Source organism: Gorilla gorilla, chromosome 11 (assembly GCF_029281585.2).
Source record: "Gorilla gorilla gorilla isolate KB3781 chromosome 11, NHGRI_mGorGor1-v2.1_pri, whole genome shotgun sequence".
Taxonomy (NCBI): domain Eukaryota; kingdom Metazoa; phylum Chordata; class Mammalia; order Primates; family Hominidae; genus Gorilla; species Gorilla gorilla.
In genome coordinates this window covers 15,411,298-15,435,032 of record NC_073235.2, presented here as the reverse complement: position 1 = coordinate 15,435,032, position 23,735 = coordinate 15,411,298, and the positions used below count along the sequence as shown (strand labels likewise).

The window sequence follows — 23,735 nt, the reverse complement described above, 5'->3', positions numbered from 1 at the left end:
AAAGATCTTTAATAAAAGCAAAGTGCAGAACAGTATATACAGTAAGTTCCTATTTGTGTAAAATAAGAAAGCTACATTTATTTCTACCTACACAGAAAATTACAATACAAGGACATCTAAGACATTCCAAGTAGTCTGTGTAATGACGGAAAAATGAGACAGGCTAGGGAAAAAAACTTACTTTTGCTAATCTACTCTTTGGTACTGTTTGAATAGTATTTTTATAATGTTTGTGAATTACTTTTCCAAGTAAAAAAAGGAGACCTTTGATACTGATGATGATACTACTGTAGGATATACAGTTTGTCTTTTACAATCCCATACTCAAAGAATGAAGATTCACAAAAATTATTATAGGATTTTAAATATTCAGATCCACTCTAAACAAAAACTGAAGTTTACTCCCCAATTCTATCTTTAGAGTAAAAACAAAAAACTAAACACTTTATATTCTTTCACTTTTGAATAGACGTATTCTAATCCTAACGTGTTATTTTCATGAATAATGGAGTTCAAGTGTTCACTGATATTGCTAGTAAAAAGCCTATAAAACATTTCCCATTTTCTCTTTCTATAAACAACTGGTAAAATGTTAAGATCACAAGAAATTTTCTACCATACACATTACAGAGATTTCAATAACTCCCAAATCTCAACAGAAACAGACATCACATACATAAAAACAAAATAGAATTACATTACTTAAAAAAAAAAAACATTAGAAAAGGTAATTCAGTTTTAATTTATTTTCATCACTTTTTCTTCATAATCCAGATATTTTAAAATGCAAAGAAAATTAACTTTCAATGATATGTTCAGGGACTGGCACTAAAAAAAAATTTTCAGACTGCAAATGAGTTATACAAATGAAAATATCAAATGGAGATCCAGTTATCAAAATGAAAGCACTCAACATATTAAAAGTTCACAGGTATTTGTATTGAGCACATTACAAAAGTCAGCTTGCTAACTGTTGTGATTTTAAAGAACTATTGCAGAAGTCTGAAGAAAATAGATTTATTAGTTAACTTATAAAGAGATTAAAGAGCCTGAAACAAGTATTAAAAAGAAATTTGTGCCTTTATTAGAATGTTAGGCTTTAAATATGCCAATGTTGATAAATTATTGTTGTTTTGTTTTTTATAAGAAATGACACTACAGAACTGCAATACTGGTCCAACACTCTTGTCTTTACTCTTCTTTTAAAGCAAGAAACAGAATGCGAGTAATCAGAAAGCACTAGCAGGCATCAGTTAATCCAAGATACTAGCTCCTAGTTCCAAAAGCACTTGCAAAGAAAACCTTTTGGGGGGAAGGGGTGGAGAGGGATGGAAGCACTCCATAATAACTGGAATCCCATGAGTGTGTATGCCAAGTCTCATGAGGCTATTTTTTGAATTTATCCTTTACTTGGTCATGGTTTTTTCCCTCAAATACAATTTTTCTTTGACTTTTTTTCCTCAAAGTATAAAAAGTATGAAATATAAACAAGCTCTTGCACTGCACACTTAGAAGTGTACAATTCAAGCATTATAGAGCTATCTACACACTGATAAATCCCATCGAATCTTGGATAATTCATTAATATACAAAATATCAGGGCACAGAAAGAACTAAAACCCACTTCTTTTTGTTACACATAACATTAAAATATTCAATCTAAAGAAAAACACAATCACTTTCGCTCTCTTCTACATCTGCATGATGATACACTTATTAAAATATTCCTGTATAATCATGTTTGGTGTTACTATTTCAAGTCAGGTTTAAAACCTCAAAACCAGCCATCCAGACAAAACAGGTAATCAGAAAGATTATCTCTTCCCCACCTCCCTAACCCCAATAACTATGAAGCCAATTTTACGACATGACTCCAAACACTGGATTGTGACGACAAATGCTAGGTCCAATTTCTTCATAATCCTTTTTGGTGTGGCATACTTGGTAGAACTCAGGCTGAAAACAAAAAATATATATTTTTATAAGGGTCAAAAATCTACCATCTTGAAGGTATATTGAAATAAACTTTAAGAGTGATGCTTTAAAATAGATGTTAAGTCTAAAATGTTTATTATTAGTCCATTCATGGCATGAAAGCTTAGAAATTCTAGCAGCCATGACTTAAAATCAGCTATAAATCTTTATCGGAACTCCAAAAGAGCAATTAACTCCTGTCCCCAATCCTTGTCTCACACACCTGCTGCGAGGATTCTGAAATTTTGAAAAATGGAAGGTTCTCAAATGTCCAGTCTGTTCTGTTGAGACTTTCCCATACTTTCATTGCATCAATAATGTAAAGAAGCGGCATTCGCCTAACTACAGATAAAACTACTCCTAGTCATGCTATGACTATTTTTCGTCTAGTTCTAAGAAATGTCTAGATCATTTGCCTTCCTCATTCAAGGTCTGGAAAAGATACGACTGTTCCATGCTGTGTTACCTCATTTCTCAAGGCAAAGTCACAAACTCAACTAGGTTATATGTCCCAATTGAATATGACTAAAATTGAGGAAGAAAATAACTTTCACCTCTTATGTTGGAAATGGTTTTAAATCCAAAGTTATACAGTTATTCAATAATTCAGATAAAAGCTCCTTCATTTTAATATTGCACGCACTACCAGAACAAAGCACCAATACTTCCTAGGTTAATGGTATTAGAACACTAGAACACCTTTTAAGGGGGCTTTAAAGACATTTTAATTTGGGGACAGGATTCTTAGAATAATTCCCTTTATTCAGTGTAAAACATCATACTTTCTATGCAATGAAACTTAACTTTTACCTTAATGTTTTCAAATACTTAAACAGAACAAACAAGGACCTTCTGATGACTAAATTACCAGTTTTAACAGAACTTTCCCTACAGATAAACTTTAAAACATAGTATAAAATGGTCACTCTAAAATAATGTCTAGCAAGCTAAAAAAAAAAAAAAATTAAATTCAAATGACTTCCAATTAAATTTAAATTACTTCCAATTTTTAAAATACTACAAACACATATATACAAAGTTTACTATTATTTTTAGATACAATTTAAAGGAATTTGCTTTGTTCTTCTCCAAGTATTGATGGACTCTTCTATCTTAAATATATACATAAATTTAAACATAAGCTTCAGCCAGGCGCAGTAGCTCACACCTGTAAACTCAGCGCTCTTTGGGAGGCTGAGGTGGAAGGATCACTTGAGCCCAGGAGTTTGAGACTAGCCTGGCAACATAGTAAGACCTCATCTCAATAAAAAATAATAATAATAATAAAGGCCAGGAGCAGTGGCTCACGCCTGTAAACCCAACACTTTGCTTTGGGAGGCCGAGGTGGGCGGATCACCCAAGGTCAGGAGTTCAAGAGTAACCTGGCCAACATGATGAAACCCAGTCTCTGCTAAAAATGCAAAATTAGCCAGGTGTGGTGACACATGCCCGTAGTCCCAGCTACTTGGGAGGCTGAGGCAGGAGAATCACTTTAACCCAGGAGGTGGAGGTTGCAGTGAGCCAAGATCATGCCATTGCACTCCAGCCTGGGTGACAAGAGTGAAAGTCCACCTCAACAATAAATAAATAAAATAATAATGATACAATAAAATAAAAGTAAGCTTCATCACACTCACCGTGGAAGCCAGCATTGATCCTCCAAACCAAACTGCATATCGCTGCATGTGGTGTGTAATGACTTGTACATCAATAGGTTTTGGCTAAAGAAAGACATAGTATGATCATCTTCATAGTAAATTCAAATAACAATTTCTGTGTCATTTAACCTTAAATGTACATATACAAAAATAATATCTGTACTAAATTCAGGTGGTATCTTACAAACCAGAAACAATTGAGATTGGCTGTCTCAGAGGAAAGGGGTTGGGAACACTGTGGAAGAGACAGGGAGGGAACAGAGCAGAATAAATGGAAGGGAAATAGCAATGAGCACACGTTTTATACAGTTCTGACTTTAAGAATCTAAATGTTAGTGTTTTACATACTAAAAAATAACACCTTAAAAGAAGGGGAGGTTGGGGCAAAACAAAGTACAACAAAAACAAATTAAACTAATTGTACTTTTTTCAAACATAAGCACACTAAGGTGAGGAAAGGGACTAACACAAGCAACTCGTGAGCATAGTATTTTGAATCTTATAAGCCTTCAGGCTGAAGATAAAATATAAGCAAATATTGAATTCTAGTTTTGGGTCTATTTTTCACAGTGGTGTGGATTAACAATTCTGAAACTATCATATACATATTCCAGGATTAAGCAAAAACATAAATATATTATAGATAATAGGAGCCAGGTTTCTCACTGTCAGAGAAGGGCATTACAATATGGAAGGGCAGAAAACTAGAGTGAACCTTCTATAACTGGAGACATCTGTAAAAACTCATGGTTTTAATTTATGTAGAGAATTTTGATATAGATGTATAGACACACACACACCCCTAGCTCTAATCACTGAGAAGGCCTAGACTCAGTGATACCCTAGCAGCAATGAGCACAAAGCTTGGTTTCTTAGTAACGTTCTCCACTAACAGGAAAAAGACAAGGGTGTCTTGAAGAAAGAAAAGGAGAAAAAAAGGGCTGATTCCAGGGCCAGAAAAGAGAAAGTACAAGATCAGCCTGAAACACCTTGCTGTGCCGGGAAGTACAGAAGTAGGCAAAAAAAAGATGTGGCTGCATCAAAAAAAAAATCTAAGAACCATTTGAATAACTCCCACTGGTCAAATCTGAAAAAAAAAAAAATGTGGGATTAAAATTAATGATGAGTGGTATTACTGATATTATGATATTACAGTGATATTAAAGATATAGACCACAAAATGAGAAATCAGGAGTTCATATAGATATTACTAAAAGAATAAATGAATGTGGGAGAAGGGAAAACTCTTGCTTATAGTAAAACAAGACTTAAAAACATAGAAGGAATGATAGAAATTGCAAAACGCCATTTAGCAACTACCACAGTAATAACTGTTTTAGGGAAGAATCACAATGGATGCTAAAAACTAGTGACTGAAACTTAAAAGAGAAACAGGATAGTCTGAAAGTGTCTCCTCATAAGATTCTTATTAAATATAAAGGAAAACATAATAACTTTATAGTGAAAAAACCTGGCAGACACAACTTCAACCAAAAGCTCAAAATTCACACACAAGACAAATTCTATCATGTGTCTACTGATACAATGCACTAAAAATGATACAATATCAATTCTGTGGCATCACTGCCAAAAGTACATAATCTGAACCTACTCAAGCAGAAATATTAAACAAACCCAAGCTGAAGGATATGCTACAAAATAAATGGCTGTACTCTTCAAAAATGTCACATTCATTCATGAAAGACAACAAACATTGAGTATGTAACAGACTGAAGCAACACAATAAGTAAATGAAACATGCAATCCTTGATTGGATCCTGGATAAGGGGGAAAAAGGTATTTTGTTTTCCTTTTGTTATAAGGGACATTAGTGAAACAACTGGTAAAATTAGAATCAGTTCTATAACTAGATAACACTGGATCAAGGTTAATTTCATGATTTTGATAACTGTAATATGTTCTTGATTTTAGAAATATACTAAAATGTTTGGGGATAATGAACCATCATATCTACAATTTAGTGTGTGTGTGTACACACACATATTTATAGAAACAGAATGATATGGCTTTTTTCAAAACTGTTTGGTTGCCATTAAAAATTACAGACTGAAGGAGAATAAAGCCAGAGATAGATAGATAAAGGCATGCTATTAAGACCTATAAAAGTTACTAGCAAGTAAAACTAAGGTGAAGAAGGCAGAGTCCTCCAAAACACAAGGTTTTTCCTATACATGATGAGCATCCCAAGTCTGAAAATCCAAAATGCTCCAAGATCCAAAAACTTTTTGAGCACCAACAAGATGTTCAAAGGAAATGCTCACAATTTCAGATTTTTGGATTAAGGATGTTGAACCAGTAGATAATGCAAATACTCCAAAATCCAGAAAAACTCAAAACCTGCAACACTTCTGGTATGAAGCAATTCAAAAAAGGGACGCCCAATCTGTTTCTTTCAATATGTCGATACGGTACTGATCACTGGGTAAATTTATTTCTTATTTACAAGTGTAAAAAGAGCTTAAAAATGTTAAACAATCTCACTTTATTAAAATACTATACTCAGAAACATATAGCATTGTTTTGTACTTATATATCTGTAATGAGTTATTAAAAACTAAACAGCTACTTTAATACATGCATAACCATACCATTAGGACAATCAACTTCAATCTTTTAAGTATTCTAACAAAAAAACCAGAACATGCACTATGTTCATTCACATAATCAATGTGGTTAGTAGGATTCTCAGTACAGAGAATTTATACTTGCAAAACCCAATGACTTCTTTTTTAGGTAGGAGGTAGGGTAGATAGATATGTGGGTAAGGGGAGTAGATGGATGGGCAAATGAATGGATGAATGGGGTGGGCTGGTGGTTTGGTTGGTTGGGAAGGGGATGCAAAAGCAAACGCAATATTTTAAAAGTCTATTGAGTAGACTTCCTGAAGTGTGAAGTCATGACATTACAGGGACAGAGTTCAATATTTTGCCTTCCACCCAAAACATATACTTTTTACTGCATTCCTAGGGATAGGTTTACTCAAGATAATCAAAATATAGGCACTGACAACAGTCAGCCATCATGCAATTTCTCAACAATCAGCAAACCCTAGAGTGTTGTGCTTTACTTTTAAGTAATTCTGAATGATTGTGGAAGTCTCAGATAAAGTCCTCATTCTTGGTAATCTTCCAAGCAGAAGGTATTTTATTCACCATGAAATACCTTTTTTCAAAATACCTTTTTTCAAACAGCTTTGAAAAAAGCCATATCATTCCTCTAAATCAACGTTCTGCTTCAATATTTAACAAGGATGAAAAAAATGAAGAATCTATCTCTAAATATAGAAAGTAGACATCTAAGAATTTTAAATTAATTTTGATTTTTTTTAACCTCAAGCCTAAAGGTCCAGGACATGTAATACAAAGGTTACTTTATTAAACCACCGATTTGACTGCACACTTTGAGGTTGCTATGTGGGAGCTAAAGTCAGTTTTTGAGAGCAGGCTTGACTACTCAACAATGGCATCAATCTCAACTCAGCTTTGCTGTCCTTCTATAGTATATAACATTTTGTGGATCCATAATTAATTTTATTGTTGGTGTATGCAAAGAAATCTACTATATTAATTATCTATGAGAGAGGTATTAAAAAAAAAAGTCTTTCCACAGGTATTACTAAGAATTATTTTCCAGAAATACGGACAATATCCTAAAAGAATCAAATGATCCAGAATATCATAGACATAAATCTATAACATTAACCATTTCCATTAGAATACCTGACAGGTTCCTCTTATTTTTCTAAATCAGAGTGAATGTTGGCAAATATTTCTCATCCTAATCAAGGAAGGCACCCTCAACCTTCTCACCAATAATCGGGAAAACCAACCTTCAATCTACCGCCACTCAATTCCTCACTTAATTTCAGCCGGGCATCTACAGTTCTTTTCAAATCTCTTTGCAAGCGACGTCCAAAGTCCCTGAACATGGTTGAACCTCCCGAGAGGACAATATTCTAGTGGAGAGAAAATAAATATAATATTTAAAAAGAGAAAAGTTTAAAGATATAATATACAGTACTGAAATGCTATTATATCCTTTTTATGAGAGGTGTTTAAGTTTTTTTAAAGTAAGATCTTGAATAACAATTTTGCTATAAATACCTTGTAGAGAGGACGTCTGACATCAATAGGACAATTCTGAATTACTTCATCTACAACTTCTGAGATAGGTTGTGTAAAGTCTGGATTAGCAAACTGAAAAATAAGTTGGATATATAATAGAGATCATATCACTACTGACAAATATCACAATAAAAGGTTAAACAAAGTTTTCAGTTCAAAAACAAAAGGCCTTTTAGAAACCACTAATACTGGTCTCTAACAGATTCAGATTGGTGACACTGAAATCAGAGAAAACTCAAAATTATGACGATATATACCATTTTATAACTATCAGAATAGCAAACATGTAAAGTCATACATATACTATGAGCTGGCAAAAATCTGGGTAAATGGAAACTTTCATATAACGCTGTGAGAGTATACACTGATGTAACCACTATGGAGAATAATTTGGCAATAATAAGATAGTGACATGGTCTGGCTCTGTGTACCCACCCAAATCTCATCTTGAATTGTACTCCCATAATTTCCACGTGTTGTGGGAGGGACCTGGTGAGAGAGAACTGAATCATGAGGGTGGTTTCCCCCATACTGTTCTCATGGAGTGAATAAGTTGCACAAGGTCTGATGGTTTTATCAGGGATCTCTGCTTTTGCGTCTTCCTCATTCTCTCTTTGCCTGCTGCCACCATGTAAGACAGGACTTGCTCCTCCTTGCCTTCTGCCATGATTGTGAGGCTTTCCCAGCCACGTGGAACCATAAGTCCAATTAAACCTCTTTCTTTTATAAATTGCCCAGTCTCAGGTATGTCTTTATTAGCAGTATGAAAACGGACTAATACAAATAGCTAATAAAATTTTAAATGCACATACCAGTAACTCCACTTCTTAGAACAAACCCTGAAGAAACTCCCCAAACATGTATGCTATTACATATGCGTATTTACTACAGCCTTGTTTCTAAGACGAAAAACCCATAAGTCCATCAATAGGAGATGAAATAAATAAATGTAGTCTAATCTCATTATTTATGATTCCATATTTGTGAATTTACCTAATTGCTAAAACATATTTATAACTCCCCAAATCAAAATATGGTTATTCATGGACATGCACATGTGTAGAGCAACAAAAATTTGAGTCCACTGATGTGCACATTCCCCATCGAGGTTGAACAAGATGATACTCTGCTATCTAGTTTCAGCTCTCATACTATAAACAAGTGTTCTTTTCACAGCTATATTTAGTGGCACGGTTTTCATATTTTTGTTAGTGATTTCATTATTTAAAATGGCCCCCAAGCATACTGCTCAAGTGCTGGCTAGTAAACACAAGGAGGCTGTGATGTGTCTTACAGAGAAAAAGCAAGTTAGATAGCTTTGTTCAGACATGTGTTCTAGTGCTATTGAATATAAATGAATATACTAAAATGATATACTAAATGTAGTGCCTTTAAAAAGAAACACACATGAAACAAGGGTATACGTTAATGGGATAACAAAAATGTTACCAGAGGCTCAAAAAAACCTAATACTGTATTTCCCCTAGGAGCAATAGCTAGCTCAGTGTTCACTAATTCAGCGCTCTCAAGAACTTTTTGGCACATCTACTTTGAATAACAAACATCAGCTATATATTCAAATGATGATATACCATAGTCAAAATAAACTTACTATTTCCAAACAGCTGGCACTCAAGAAAAACACACTTTTTAAAAAACTAACTTAAAAAAAACAAAAACAAAAAACAACTTGATGCTGGGCATGGTGGCTCACACCTATAATCCCAGTGCTTTGGGAGGCCAAGGCAGGACCATTGCTTGAGACCCAGAGTTTGACACCAGCATGGGCAACATAGCGAGACCCTGTCTCTACAAAAAATTTAAAAACTAGCTACGCATGGTGGCACACACCTGTAGTTCCAGCTACTTGAGAGGCTGAGGAAGAAGGATTGCTTGACCCTAGGAATTCGAGGTTACGCTGAGTTATGATCACACCACTGCACTCCAGCCTGGGTGACAGAGAGACACTCTGTCTCTAAATAAATAATCAAAATCTAGCTCTAATTAGTCAAAAACAAACAAGTACTGTATATCTCCTCAGCCATTCATTTTTATCATTAGGTTGTCCTAACTGAGAGACAATATTCCTTTATTTATTAAACTGAGTCTATAACTGTATTGATAATTATTAGGCATGTGTCAACTTTCTCTTTTTTCTTTTTTTTTTTTTTTTTCTGAGACCGAGTCTCGATCTGACACCCAGGCTGGAATGCAGTGGCGCAATCTTGGCTCACTGCAACCTCTGCCTCCTGGGTTCAAGCGATTCTCCTACCTCAGCCTCCCGAGTAGCTGGGATTACAGGCATCCGCCACTGCGCCCGGCTAATTTTTGTGTTTTTAGTAGAGACGGGGTTTCACCATGTTGGCCAGGCTGATCTCGAACTCCTGATCTCAGGTGATCTGCCTGCCTCAGCCTCCCAAAGTGCTGGGATTATAGGTGTGAGCCACCATGCCCTGCCTTTTTCCAGTTTTTAAGATTAGTTCTAAATTACTTACAGGCTGTGCATACAATGAAAAGAGATTTAATGTTATCAAAGTGACACATACTAATACAAAATCTTTTCATTTAGATCATGTAAAAACATCACTAAGAAAGATTCTACTGACCTTTATTATCATAATAAAAGAAAAGAACCTGGCAGCCAAAATCTCTTTTTGAAGCATGCTGAGGAGTGTACATACGGAATTCTAAGAGGAATATACACTAGGTATGAAAATGTGGCTCATACTGAGCCTTTAGAACCCAACCTACAGACTAGGGTAAATTTTATCTGTCAGGGAAAACAGAATAGAGCTCAACTCAGCTGGCTCTATAACTAATTTAAAGACAAGCTCATGTGCTGGCAGAAAATGACTTAGTTACTGATTAAGTGGAGTGAGCAGCAGAATCAGAATCCTAAAAATTTTATTTCCCATGAACGCATCCATGATCTTCGACAATCATTTTCAGCTTCAGACTGTGAAATCTTCTAAAGAGCCTTCAGTTCTCAAACCACTGTATTTTTATGATCCCATAGTGACACTTTAACCTAAGAACCTATCATTTACTTTAACTATAAAAAATTTACTTCTCCAAAATCTGTACAGAGAATATTAACCTGACAAAAATGTGTTCCATAATACTCATTTTTAAAACTGTATCAAATTGCTAACACAGAACTTGTAAATTCTTTACGTCGTCCTTTGTTGGCTATACTCTTCAGTATTTGCCTAAAACAATAACACACACACACATTAACCTTCCCATAGTCCTTTTCCTACCTATAAGATAGTTTATCTGCTATACCATGCTCAAGCAAAAGTAACTAATAGAGTTATTCAGTACTGTGCTATATCTCTGTGTCTTTTTTTTTTTTTTTTTTTTTTTTTTTAGATGAGAGTCTCGCTCTGTCGCCCAGGCTGGAGTGCAGTGGCGCCACCTAGGCTCACTGCAACCTCCGCCTCCCAGGTTCAAGCGATTCTCCTGCCTCAGCCACCCGAGTACCTGGGATTACAGGCACCCGCCACCATGCCTGACTAATTTTTGTATTTTTAGTACAGATGGAGTTTCACCATTTTGGCCAGGCTGATCTCGATCTCCTGACCTCGTGATGCACCCACCTCGGCCTCCCAAAGTGCTGGGATTACAGGCATGAGCCACCGCACCAGGTCCTGTACCCTTTTTATAGCAGTTTTTAACCAAGAATGCACCGAAGAGGCCAGGCACCGTAATCCCAGCTACTTGGGAGGCTTAGGCAGGAGAATCGATTGAACCCAGGAGGTGGAGGTTGCAGTGAGCCGAGATCACGCCACTGTACTCCAGCTGGGTGACAGAGCAAGACACCGTCTCAAAAAAAAAAAAAAAAAAAAAAGAATGCACAGAAGAAAAAAAAATACAGAACTTTTAAATATTAACATACCCTAGATCCACACACAGAAATGCTGACTTATTTTAAAAAATGAAGTCTGACTTGAGTATATATTTGAAAAATGTATAGGGACTACTGGACTACAGAACCCCAAGTGAGAACTGGTAAAATATTGAGTAAAGCAGCAAGCAATGACTATTTAGTACATAAATGAAGAAGAAAAAGAATTAACAATTTTAAAAAGTGACAATAAATTGTTAACAGTATTCAATACTTTAATACTAACAGATTCAACCTAGGGTCTCTCATAAAATTTTTCAGGCCTTTTCTTTCACTGTCAGCAAAAGAGTCAGTTCTGCCTCTAACTGCTCCCTGGTCAAGTCTTAAGACTACTGATGTTGAGAACATTAGAAGAGACTGTCAAGGAAAGAATATCTTTTCTCTCCTCCAAAAAAATACAAGGAGTAGCAAATATACCCAAGTAAACACAGTAGTCCAAATCTTTCCTGTACCTGGAAACTTATTACACAAGTTTTAAGAACTTAGGATGATTTTGTTAAAAAAAAAAAAAATTTCCCTTTTAAAAACAAAATCCACATTTCAAACCCACTCTTTCTAAAAACAGTTCTTTCTAGTATTTGCGATGAACTTATAGAAGTACAAAAATAAATTTCCTTATTCTTTCATACATTTTATCTTCAGCACTGAAGTACTGGACAGTTCAGATGCCTACACTTTCATTTAGCCGAAACAAAAAACCAAGTGAATCCTTCAAATGACAGAACTAGGACACAGAAGCATCCATTTAAAATTACAAAAAATAAAATAAAAAGGTGTGTATGACACACTTTAAAAAATACAAAAATCAGGTCTATTTTGAGAAAACATGGTGAAGTAAACATATGTATCTAATTTTGTTCTCTTCCAAAACACTACTCAAAAAATACCAGTAAAGAGATTTTTTTTTTTCTTTTTCTTTTCTTTTTTTTGGGACAGAGTCTCATTCTGTCACCAGGCTGGAGTGCAGTGGCACCATCTCCACTCACTGCAACCTCCGCCTCCCAGATCCAAGCAATTCTCCTGCCTCAGCCTCCTGAGTAGCTGGGATTACAGGCACACGCCACCACGCCCAGCTAATTTTTTTTTTTTTTGTATTTTTAGTAGAGACAGGGTTTCACCATGTTGGTCAGGTTGGTCTCAAACTCCTGAGCCCGTGATCCACTCGCCTCAGCCTCCCAAACTGCTAGAATCACAGGCGTGAGCTACCGCGCCCAGCCTGAGAATTTTTTTTAAAGGCAAAATAAAAGTATTGAGAGCAAAACAAAACCAGCAACAAATTCGGTAAGCTGGAAAGCAGATGGACAAGACTTTGCAAACACTCCAAAACACTTAATAAGTCATCAGTAAAAAACAAGTTAAGAACCAAGCTATTTCATACCACAAATTCCCTCTCCACATCCCTCAAATAACTGGCTGCCCCAGGTAGCTTTGAATTGAGGTGGAAGGAGGGCAGGAAGAAGGACGGACGGGTTGAAAGTCTCTCTGAGAAGCTGTTAAAGGTCTAGATCCTCTCCAAAGAAGCATCAAATGCCGCCTCCTTATCCAAAGAGAAAAGTGGTTAACCCTATTCTCTCAACTGAAGAAAAGAGTTTCTAGGACTCTAATACACAACAGGAAGTACTAAAAGGGGAGTGTTACGTGAAGGTAGGCAACCTGCAAAGTCTCTTCCCGCTTGGCTGCCAGCCTTTACCTAGCAGCCAGGAGTCTTCTCTGGGAACTAGACTACCTAAAAAGACCTAAAGTAACACATATATGGCATTCCCCCAAAGAAAAGGCAACAGTCAACAAGCCCCACCCACAAAACTCAGCCATCCAATCAGGTTTTTAGTGTCTTTTTTTTTTTTTTTTTTTTTTTTTTTTTTGGAGAGAGTTTTGCTCTGTCACCCAGGCTGGAAGGCTGGAGTGCAATGGTGCGATCTCAGCTCACTGCAACCTCTGCCTCCCAGGTTCAAGCGATTCTTCTGCCTCAGCCTCCCGAGTAGCTGGAATTACAGGCACCCGCCACCACGCCCGGCTAATTTTTTGTATTTTTAGTAGAGACGGGGCTTTGCCATATTGGCCAGGCTGGTCTCTAACTCCTGACCTCAGGTGATTCGCCCGCCTTGGCATCCCAAAGTGCTGGGATTACAGGCGTGAGCCACTGCACCCAGCCTAGTGTCCCCTTCTTAAATGACTGGCCTGCAAAAGTCTCTTGCAGGAAAAACATAGGAATCGAAACAGAGAAAAAGCAACTCGAACGAGACTAAGCAACTTGGAAGAGACTATAGAAAGAAGAAAACTTAAAAACAAAAAACAAAAAACAACCCTATGATTAATATCCTTAAAGAGCCAGAAGATAGGCAACAATGAAATAGGAACAAGGTAGCATTTAAAAAAGAATATTCAAAAGCAGGGGTGGGGGAAGCTCTTGAGAATTAAAAATGTTGCCAGAAATTTTAAAAATCCAATAGAAAATTCCGTAGGTAAAGTTGAAGAAATAACCTACAGATTAAAACAAAAAGACAAAAAAAAAAAAAAAAAAAACCACACACACACAGATGCTAGGGGACAAAGGGAAGATCCTAAAAGCATTTGTACAGGGGGGAAAAAAAAAAAACAGGTCTTATACATATAAATCAGCTTTTATTAACTTCACGTTATAATGGAAAACAATTAAGCAATGGCTTCTAAATGCTGAAGGAAAATTATTTCCAATCTAGAATTCTATACCCAAACTATCAACAAGTGTGAAGATAAAATGAATACACTTCAGACATTTTCCTCTCTCATGCACCCTAAAAGGAACTCTATTGGAAGATGATCACCAAAATAAAGAATTGGACAGTAGGAGTGAAAAAGACATAGGATATATGAAAAAGAGATCCAACACAAGACAGAGGGAAAGGGAATCCCTAGAATGATAGTAAAGGAATATGGCAACTCTATACTGGGAACAGACAGAAGCAAGTTCAGATTGGGATGTAACAGACACTTCAGAAAATTAAACTGATGAATAAACCCTATACATCTGAATATCCTGAGAAGAGATTTATATAACTACTGAAGGGAGTTTGGAGGTGAATGAATGGTAATTATTTTAGCACTAAGCAAACAGTTTATTAATGACTTCTTGGAAAACAAACTTACTTATAGGAAGGGAAAAGATTTCATGGTTAACTAAATGGCTCAGATATGAACAAAATTTGTGGTCACAAAAACATAAGCACTGAATTTCAACCTACTTGAAATTATAATGTAACAAATGAGATGAAAAGGGAATAGAAAGGTCCTGTCTGTGATGACAGAAGAAGGATAAAAAAGACAATCTTCCTCTTCCATAGTTGGAATTCGATAGACAATGCCTAACACAGGGCTGGGCACAGTGGCTCATTCCTATAATCCCAGCGCTTTGGGAGGGCAAGATGGGTGAATTGCTCGAGCCCAGGAGTTCAAGACCCGCCTGGGCAACATGGCAAAACCCTGTTTCTACGAAAAATACAAAAATTAGCTGGAAGTGGTAGCACATACCTGTAGTCCCAGCTACTTGGGAGTCTGAGGTGAGAGGATCACCTGAGCCTGGGGAGACTGCAGTGAGCCATGACTCAGCCACTGCACTGGGTGACAGAGCAAGACCCTGTTTCCAAAAGAAAACAAAAAAAGCCTAACACTGAAAAAAAATCTGAAGTTGCAATATAACCAAGCAATTCATAGCTAAGGAGGTAATCAGCAAAAGCAGCAACTAAGAAGAGTTTGAAGTGGTTACCTCTAGAAATACAAAACAAGAGAAAGAAACATGCAGGGCACCCCTAGTTTTTGTTAGGATACGTAGACCAGGACTTTTAAACCATGTGCATATATATAACTGATTTTTAAAAACAGCCTTTAAAAAAAAGAAAACAAAACAGGTTTTTTAAAAAGAGAAACAGGTTTCTCATAGAAGAAATTACTTATAAGGAACATAAAGCTATAGACAATAGAAAATGTTTTAAAGTTAAAAAATAAAGAAAAATTGGTGTATGAAACAGTAAAGGTTATTCAAATTAATAGAAAAAATGATGTATGAAACATCAGCAGCAAGACACATTTTCACCCAGCCAACTATACCTTTCCTAAGCAATATGAAACACATTTTATTTACATATCTAAAGCTTTGGGTTATTTATTTATGAGACAGAGTCTTGCTCTGTTGCTCAGACTGGAGTACAATGGTGCAATGCCAGCTCGTTGCAGCCTCGACCTCCTGGGCTCAAGGAATACTCTCACCTCAGCCTCCCAAGTAGCTGGAACTACAGGCACACGCCACATGCCTGGCTAATTTTTTGTATTTTTTTGGTAGAGACGGGCTCTTGCCATGTTGCCCAAGCTGGTCTTAAACTCCTGGGCTTGAGTGATTCGCCCACCTTGGCTTCCCAAAGTGCTGGGATTACAGGCGTGAGCCACCACAACCAGCCTACTTCAAGGTTTTTAAGAAAGCCAAGGCATCAGCTAAGCTCATTTGTCAAGCATATTCCATTCAAATGCTCATCTCCTATATCCCATGCTATTATCCATCTTGTGGTCATGATCATAGGATCATGCAGGACATTTGCTCAGGATCTTCTGCAATTTTCTAATTCCTGTCCCCAACTTGGAGCTTTAATATTCTTCTCTAAGATTTCAATTTCAAATTAATTGATGTGCCTTAAATGAAATGAGGTCTGACACACTTCTATTAATCTACTCACATATAAATGGCCCATACAAAAATCTGTCCTAACTTCCAGCTACATGTGGTTATCTCTCCCGTCTCTTGACTCTCCGCTAAAATGACAGCAAGAGAATTAAAAGGAAAGGTAAATGACCAAGGATGAATCAGGGGGCAAAAAAAAAATGAATAAAATATTTCAATCCTGTTTGGAAAAGAAACTGTTAAAATCCTCTATATAGAATGAGACCCACCCTCCTCGGTTCCCTTCCAGACCTTGTATAACAAGAAAGTTAATTCAAACCCCAATAAATAAATGAATGAATAAATAACTGTACAAACAAAATGAAGCAAATTATACCATTCTGGACACGGGTACGGGCAAAGATTCCACGATGAAGATGGCAAAAGCAAAAAATGACAAATGGGATCTAATTAAAGAGCTTCTGCACAGCAAAAGAAACTATCAGCAGAGTAAACAGACAACCTACAGAATGGGAGAAAATCTTTGCAAATTAAACATCTGACAAAGGTCTAACATCCAGCATCTATAAGGAACTTAAATAAATTTACAAGGAAAAAACAACTCCATTAAAAAGTGGGCAAAGGACATGAACAATTTTCAAAAGAAGACATATATGTGGCCAACAATCTTAAGAAAAAAAGCTCAACATCACTGATCATTAGAGAAACGTAAATCAAAACCACAATGAGATACCATCTCATACCAGTCAGAATGGCTATTATTAAAAACTCAAAAAATATTCTCACAACATCCCTCCTAAAAAATGAAGGAAAGAGAAAATATTTTTAAAAAATAAATACAATTTAAAAAGAAAAAAAAAGTGCTGGCAAAGCTGGAAAGAAAAAGAAACGCTTATACTCTCTTCGTGTACATTAGGTGTAAATTAGTTCAACCATTGTGGAAAACAGTGTGGCAATTCCTCAAGAACCTAAAACATAAATATTCAACCCAGCAATCCCACATACCCAAAGAAGTATAAATTGTTCTATCATAAAGGCACATGCCTATGTATGTTCACTGCAGCACTTCACAAAAATAAAGACATGGAATCAACCTAAATGCCCATCAATGGTAGACTGGTAAAGAAAATGTGGTACATATACACCATGGAATACTATGCAGCTATAAAAAAGAATGAGATCATGTTCTTTGCAGGAACATGCATGGAGCTGGGGGCCATTATCCTCAGCAAACCAGTGCAAGAACAGAAAACCAATTACTGCATGTTCTCGCTTTTAAGTGGAAGCTAAATGATAAGTAAACATGTACATACAGAGGGAAACAACGGACACTGGGGCCTATCGGAGGGTGGAGAGTGGGAAGAGGGAGAGGATCAGCAAACATAGCTAACGGATACTAGACTTAATAATACCTGAGGACAAAACAATCTGTACAACCTCCATGACAAAAGTTTACCTATATAAAAACCTGTACATGTACCCCTGAACTTAAAGTTAAAAAAAAAAGAAAATGAAGCAAATGAATAAACAAGGTGAAAGTGTAGGAAAAGCTGAATTTTAAGGGAAAAGAATCACATTACACTACTTGCCTCAAAAGTGAACAACAGTCTCAGGTATAATACTATAAATATTACAATACTATTGATTTACCTAATAACAATAACCTAACATGTTGGCAGGCTGGAAGAAAAGAGAGTCTAGAAAGAACTAATCTGAAAGGGGGCTAGCATTTAAACCACTAACAGTGACATATCAAGAAACAGCTCCATCCATGTTCCTGCAATACCATCACAGTATTTAGAAATCTGGGGGTTACTACCAAGAGCAATAACTAAAAGCTAGTGGATGCTCTATAGAACACAATGGCAGCAGGAGGGTGAAGAGCTGCTAATTTTAAGTCTCTCAGTGTTATTTGACCTTTAAAACCGTGTGTATACATCCTCTTAATCTTTGTTTTGAGAAAGTGCAAAGAAAATGTACCACCAAAAACCTTCACACTCCAGTATACTAGTCTGACCACAATTCCTTATCCTTCTCATGCTCACTCCTCTGCTACCAATTCACAATTATTATGTGTCATTTCATCATGATCTCCAATCCCTGTATCCCTCGGTAATTCAGCTTTCAAGACTTGCTCTCTCCTCTATGCTGTAATACTTTAATCTCTGCCTTATCAAAACCTTTTCCTCCTTTCCCACAACTGTCTGGGGGAGGCGAGGGTACACTATTGTACAACTAAAAGTTTTGGGTATCTAACCTGCTACCTTGAGTAAAGAATGGATGCCCCATACTATTAATATGTACTCACTAGTCACCCTCTCAATTCCCCTCAACAGTAAATATGAAAGTCATTATTCTTCACAAGCCCTCAATTTGTTTTTTTTTTTTGAGATGAAGTCTCGCTCTGTCGCCCAGGCTGGAGTGCAGTGGCGTGATCTCGGCTCACTGCAAGCTCCACCTCCTGGGTTCACGCCATTCTCCTGCCTCAGCCTCGCGAGTAGCTGGGACTACAGGCGCCCGCCACCACGCCCGGCTAATTTTTTTTTTTTTTTTAGTAGAGACGGGGTTTCACCATATAAGCCAGGATGGTCTCGATCTCCTGACCACATGATCTGCCCGCCTCAGCCTCAATTTTAGTCCAGTCCCTTCTCCCAAAACATAAGCTTGATTCCACCTCATAAAAAAATTAAAACTATGAACTATGATGATGAACTTCTTCAACTACCTACCTGTGCTTCTGCCCTTCCTAGTTCATTTTCCTGTACCTATACTTAATTCCTTCCCTCCTGTCACTGGAGTAAGCCCTCTTAAAAATTTAAAACTATCTTGAGCCTTATTCTTGCAACTGAATTCTTACTCGTCCACTGTCTTTTTCTTTCATAGCCATCTCTCAGAATGTCCACACTGCTGATTTCCAAACCTTCACCTCTCACTGAGGTAAGTAACAAGCTGCTCTAACGTATCACTCCATTGAAACGCCTCCCCTATGATCATCAATAACCTAGATGCTGAAAAACTCCAAGTACTTCTAAGGTTTCCTCTAATGTTACTTCACTGCAGCAACTGGCACTATTTACCCTCCCTTCTTGAAACATTCACTTCTCTCAATTTTATGACCATAATCCTTTAGCTTGGCTTCTACCTCTCTGTCATCTTCAGTATTCTTTGCAGGTTCTACTTACTCGGCCTATCCACGTGTCTGTGTTCACGAAGGCCCTATTCTTCACCTTTCTCCTCCACAGCCCCTTCTCAGCCAACCTCTTCCTTTGTGCCCCACAAAGGGTGATGACTTTACAACACCCAAGTGTTTGTTTTTGAACCTTTTAAAAGATGCATATAATAAACTCATCTTTGTCTATTTCACCTACTCCTCCCCTTCAGTATTACAAATTTCAGTGGATGGCACACTGGGTTGCCCAAGTTACAAACCTGTGAATTATCACAGATTCCTCATATTCTTACTCCCCTCATATCTAAGCAATTACTGATTATGTTGATTCTATTTTTCTCTCACCTCCTTCCTCATTCTCACTGACCCACAAATACTATTCATCTTTCATCTAAAATACTATAGTAAAATCACCTATTTCCAACACAATTCACACCTCTGTTCCAACCCGTCCAAACCAATACTGCGAGAGTAACCTTTCTAATATGGTACACAATTATCTTCTATGCTTAAAATTTTTGCATGACTACAGAATCTAGCTAACTCCCTTGCATAGCATATCTGCCCTTCAAGACTGGGTCCATGAATACCTATCTGGATCCCTCTCCTACCAATCTGTCCTCTATACTTTTCCTATCCAGCACTCTCATGTCTAAGACCTCTGCCTAGCTAACCTTCTGACAGAAATACATATACTCCCCTACCACACATGACTGACAAACACCCATTCATCCTTTAAGTCTCAGTTGAACCATTATCTCCCCTGAGATGTTCTCCCAAGCAGACTTACATGCTCTTTGTTCCTGTGCCCTCAGCAGATACATACACTCATTAAAGCAACTATAACCTTACGTGTTTAAATACTCATCTCTTTTATTCTTTGAGCTCAATAAGAGCAAGATAAAATAATTTTTCATCTTTGAATACCCAGTGCTTAAGCTGAGATCATGAAAATTCAAACCATTTAACATTTGCTGAGTGAATAAACAAAATTTTAAAAATAACTATTCTTAACATTAAATAAGCAGAGAAAGTACGTAATATTAGTAATTCTATTAATACAGTTACAATTCTGATACTAAGTTACCAGAAGAATTTTCCATTATTAAAAGTATGTATTTCTTAATTTAATACAGCCTTTATGTTGCTGAAACTTCACAGACAGACTATTTTGCTACTAGTTATATATTTTAATGGTTAATTGAAGGTTCTTTGTATAATGGTCATTTTACACAAATAGGGAGGGAGGAGCTTTCTAGAACCTTTCCCAAAATATTTTATTTAAACGATTACAAAACTTTACCTGAGTCCATAACGGAGGGAAGAAAAAAAAAATTTAAGGGCTCCCCTCTTTTCATGACCCCCCCATAAGCCACACATATTTTTTAAAAAGTTTTTTCTAAATCTGCAAAAAATAGCAACAATTTTGCTTATTTTAACAAAAGCAAATTTTTTCTTTAAAAAGTTCATACAATTTTTTATAAACTTTTCATAAAAACTCAAACTTTTAGTGTACTAATAAAAGTTTCTGAGATTAATTCTCTCTGAATATTTATTAATTCATATTTGCTGCTGAGTACTTTTAAACAATTCCGTTAAAAAAAATTACCTCTGGATGAAAAAAGATTTCAGGTCCCAAAAATCTCTCATAACCAACATCGATAGAAAATTCTTTCTTTGAGATAGCATTGATTCCAGTATACTGTTTAATCCATTTTGACCCATCTGTATCATACTTGTTAAATTCTTTTACTAAATCTGGGCAGACATAACTATAGCGCTCCTGAAAAACAAAGAAACAAAAGTAACTTTTTTTGCTTATTATAGAACAGTAAAAAAGAATGGCATGTTTTCAGTAAACTATAATCCAATTAAAAAAAAACTCTTCAGAAAATAAAATTAGGAAATTAAGCTGGAAGAAAAATTTGTTAGGATATTATCATATGTGTAGTACAAATAAACATACTCATCTCCTACACATATTTTCTGACTTTAAATATAAACAATATTTGAGAGACTGGAGAGCTGATTTCTACTATTTCAATGTTATTTCCTGAAAATGTTCATTAATGTCATTCAACATTTTCTGTCTCAGTAATAATGAATCTTGTGCTGTAGGTAAGGAGAATAAATAAAATATAGAACTGAAGAATAAGTAATAATTGTGATAACCACACAAATTAATATAGATCCTTAATATCTATCTGAAACAAAACTGATTGCGGTCTGAGTAAATAAAAGAGCAAAGAAAAAAGGCTAAAAATATAAATTACTCTATTTTGTTGCATATTTGGTTATATGACCTAAGTAAAAGTTTTCATCAAAAACACTGAAAAATATATTATAGATTATAACATCATATTTGTAATTTATAAACTCCCAACTGCCAACCTGCATTTGTTTTATTTTTTTAAAAAAACTTCCTTTTCCAGTATTTTTACACATCACAGGCACCATCCAAGATAGATACAAATATTACCAGTAATAATCAAAATACACAAAGAGAAAAAATACTGGAAACCAAAGACATTTGATTACACTATTTGAGGTCTTCTCCAAACCTTGGAAGTGAGAATGACAAAGAAATGATATTCCTTTAAAGACATTCAGACTGACCATCAATCTTCTCTGGAATAGATTTAAATCTCTGGTGTTTTCTCATTTTGCTTTAATTTCACAGATTTCCCAAAGATGTTGAATCAGTAGTATTCACATTAACTTTTTATATATTTAATTCTTATGCCACCAACTTGGGGTAACTTTTGGTAGTCATTTACTAATTTACTACCTAGGAAGTAGTTGATAAATTTTCATTCTTAAGCTCTGACGAGCAAGGAAAATCCCATAAACAAGCAAAGAGGCCCAGGCATGGTGACTCACATCCAGCACTTTGAGATTTCGAAGCAGGAGGACTGCTTAAGGCCAGGAGTTCAAGACCAGCCTGGGCAACATAGCAAGACCTCCATCTCTACAAAAACGTAGCCAGACATGGTGATATGCATCTGCAGCCCTAGCTACTCAGGAGGCTGACGCGGGAGGATCACGTGAGCCCAGGAGTTTGAGGCTGCAGTGAGCCATGACTGTGCCACTGTGCTCCAGCTTGGGTAGCAGAACAAGATCCCATCTCTATAAAAAAAAAAAAAATCAATAAAAATAAGAAATTAAAAATTTTAAAAATTTACACGTAATTAAAAAAAAAAACCATGGAAAGAGACAAGCAAGTTACTTTTGCCATGGCAGTTCTGCTTTTCAAAACACGTGAAACCCACTGAAATTTTTTGGTTATGTGGCAAATAAGAAGTTTGAAACACGATGCTGAAGTATTTTGATAGTTTGCATGAAGCACTGATATAATACTTACATGGCAGAAAAAAATTAATAAAATACTTTACATAGCCTTCATGTTTTTCTTCTGTGTGCCCTATCACTTGAGCCAAGCACTGCTTCTATACTATAGCACAATGAATCAACTGTATCAAAATAATTTTTATGACAAAAGCTTTTAGAATTAAAATAAAGAATTCAGTGAAGAAACTGAGATGCAAGGACTTTATAGTGAAATAATTATTTATTTTTAATAAAGAGAATAATCACAAAAATTTATGTTAATGTCATTTGGTAAAATGTTCTTATATTACTCCTCTCAAATATAAAATATGAAGAAAACAGACAAACTGCTGTAATAATAATTTTCTTTTAAGAAACACAAAGAAAATGTAAATATATTTAAGGGTAATAATTTATAACTGGTTAACAAGATTATTTTAAGTACTCTTCTTCTATTAAAAATTTCTCACGTTAATGTTATAAATGTGATTTTAATTTTTAACTAAATTACACTTCTATCACACTTTTTACCTTTACTGCCTTAGCAGTTTCCAAGGATTGTTCTGGAGGGATTCCTACTTCTCGGTCTCTCAGCAGTTGCTGAATAAAATATGTTATATCTCGTCCTGCGATTGGAATGTGTTTAATACAGCTGCCAATCACATACCCTTCAGCCTAGAGAGGGGAAAAAAGATATCAAATTTACTTTCAATGTTTTGAAAATTAATATAACCTAAAAATATGAACCAATAAAGACCAATTTATTAAGTTAGTGTATTTATAGTCTCAAGTACTGCTTTATCCCAGAATTTACCTTTATTCCTCAGAAACTGTAACTAAGAATGGCCAGCAACTTAGACTTATTTTCCCACTGACAGTTTATAACTATGACTTAAATAACTCAACA

General features: G+C 35.9%; 1 protein-coding gene across 1 annotated transcript in view; it reads right to left on the bottom strand.

Moving 5' to 3' along the window:
- Positions 1–723: 723 nt before the first annotated feature.
- Positions 724–23,735, bottom strand: part of ACTR3 (actin related protein 3) — a 73,377-nt gene continuing 50,365 nt past the window's right edge. The window contains exons 7-12 of the mRNA XM_004031658.5: positions 23,360–23,503; positions 21,111–21,284; positions 7,757–7,849; positions 7,483–7,608; positions 3,612–3,695; positions 724–1,956 (exon numbers count right to left, since the gene is read on the bottom strand). Coding sequence (XP_004031706.1) covers positions 1,861–1,956; positions 3,612–3,695; positions 7,483–7,608; positions 7,757–7,849; positions 21,111–21,284; positions 23,360–23,503 — 717 coding nt within the window. The 3' untranslated portion in view covers positions 724–1,860. The remainder of the gene's footprint in view (positions 1,957–3,611; positions 3,696–7,482; positions 7,609–7,756; positions 7,850–21,110; positions 21,285–23,359; positions 23,504–23,735) is intronic.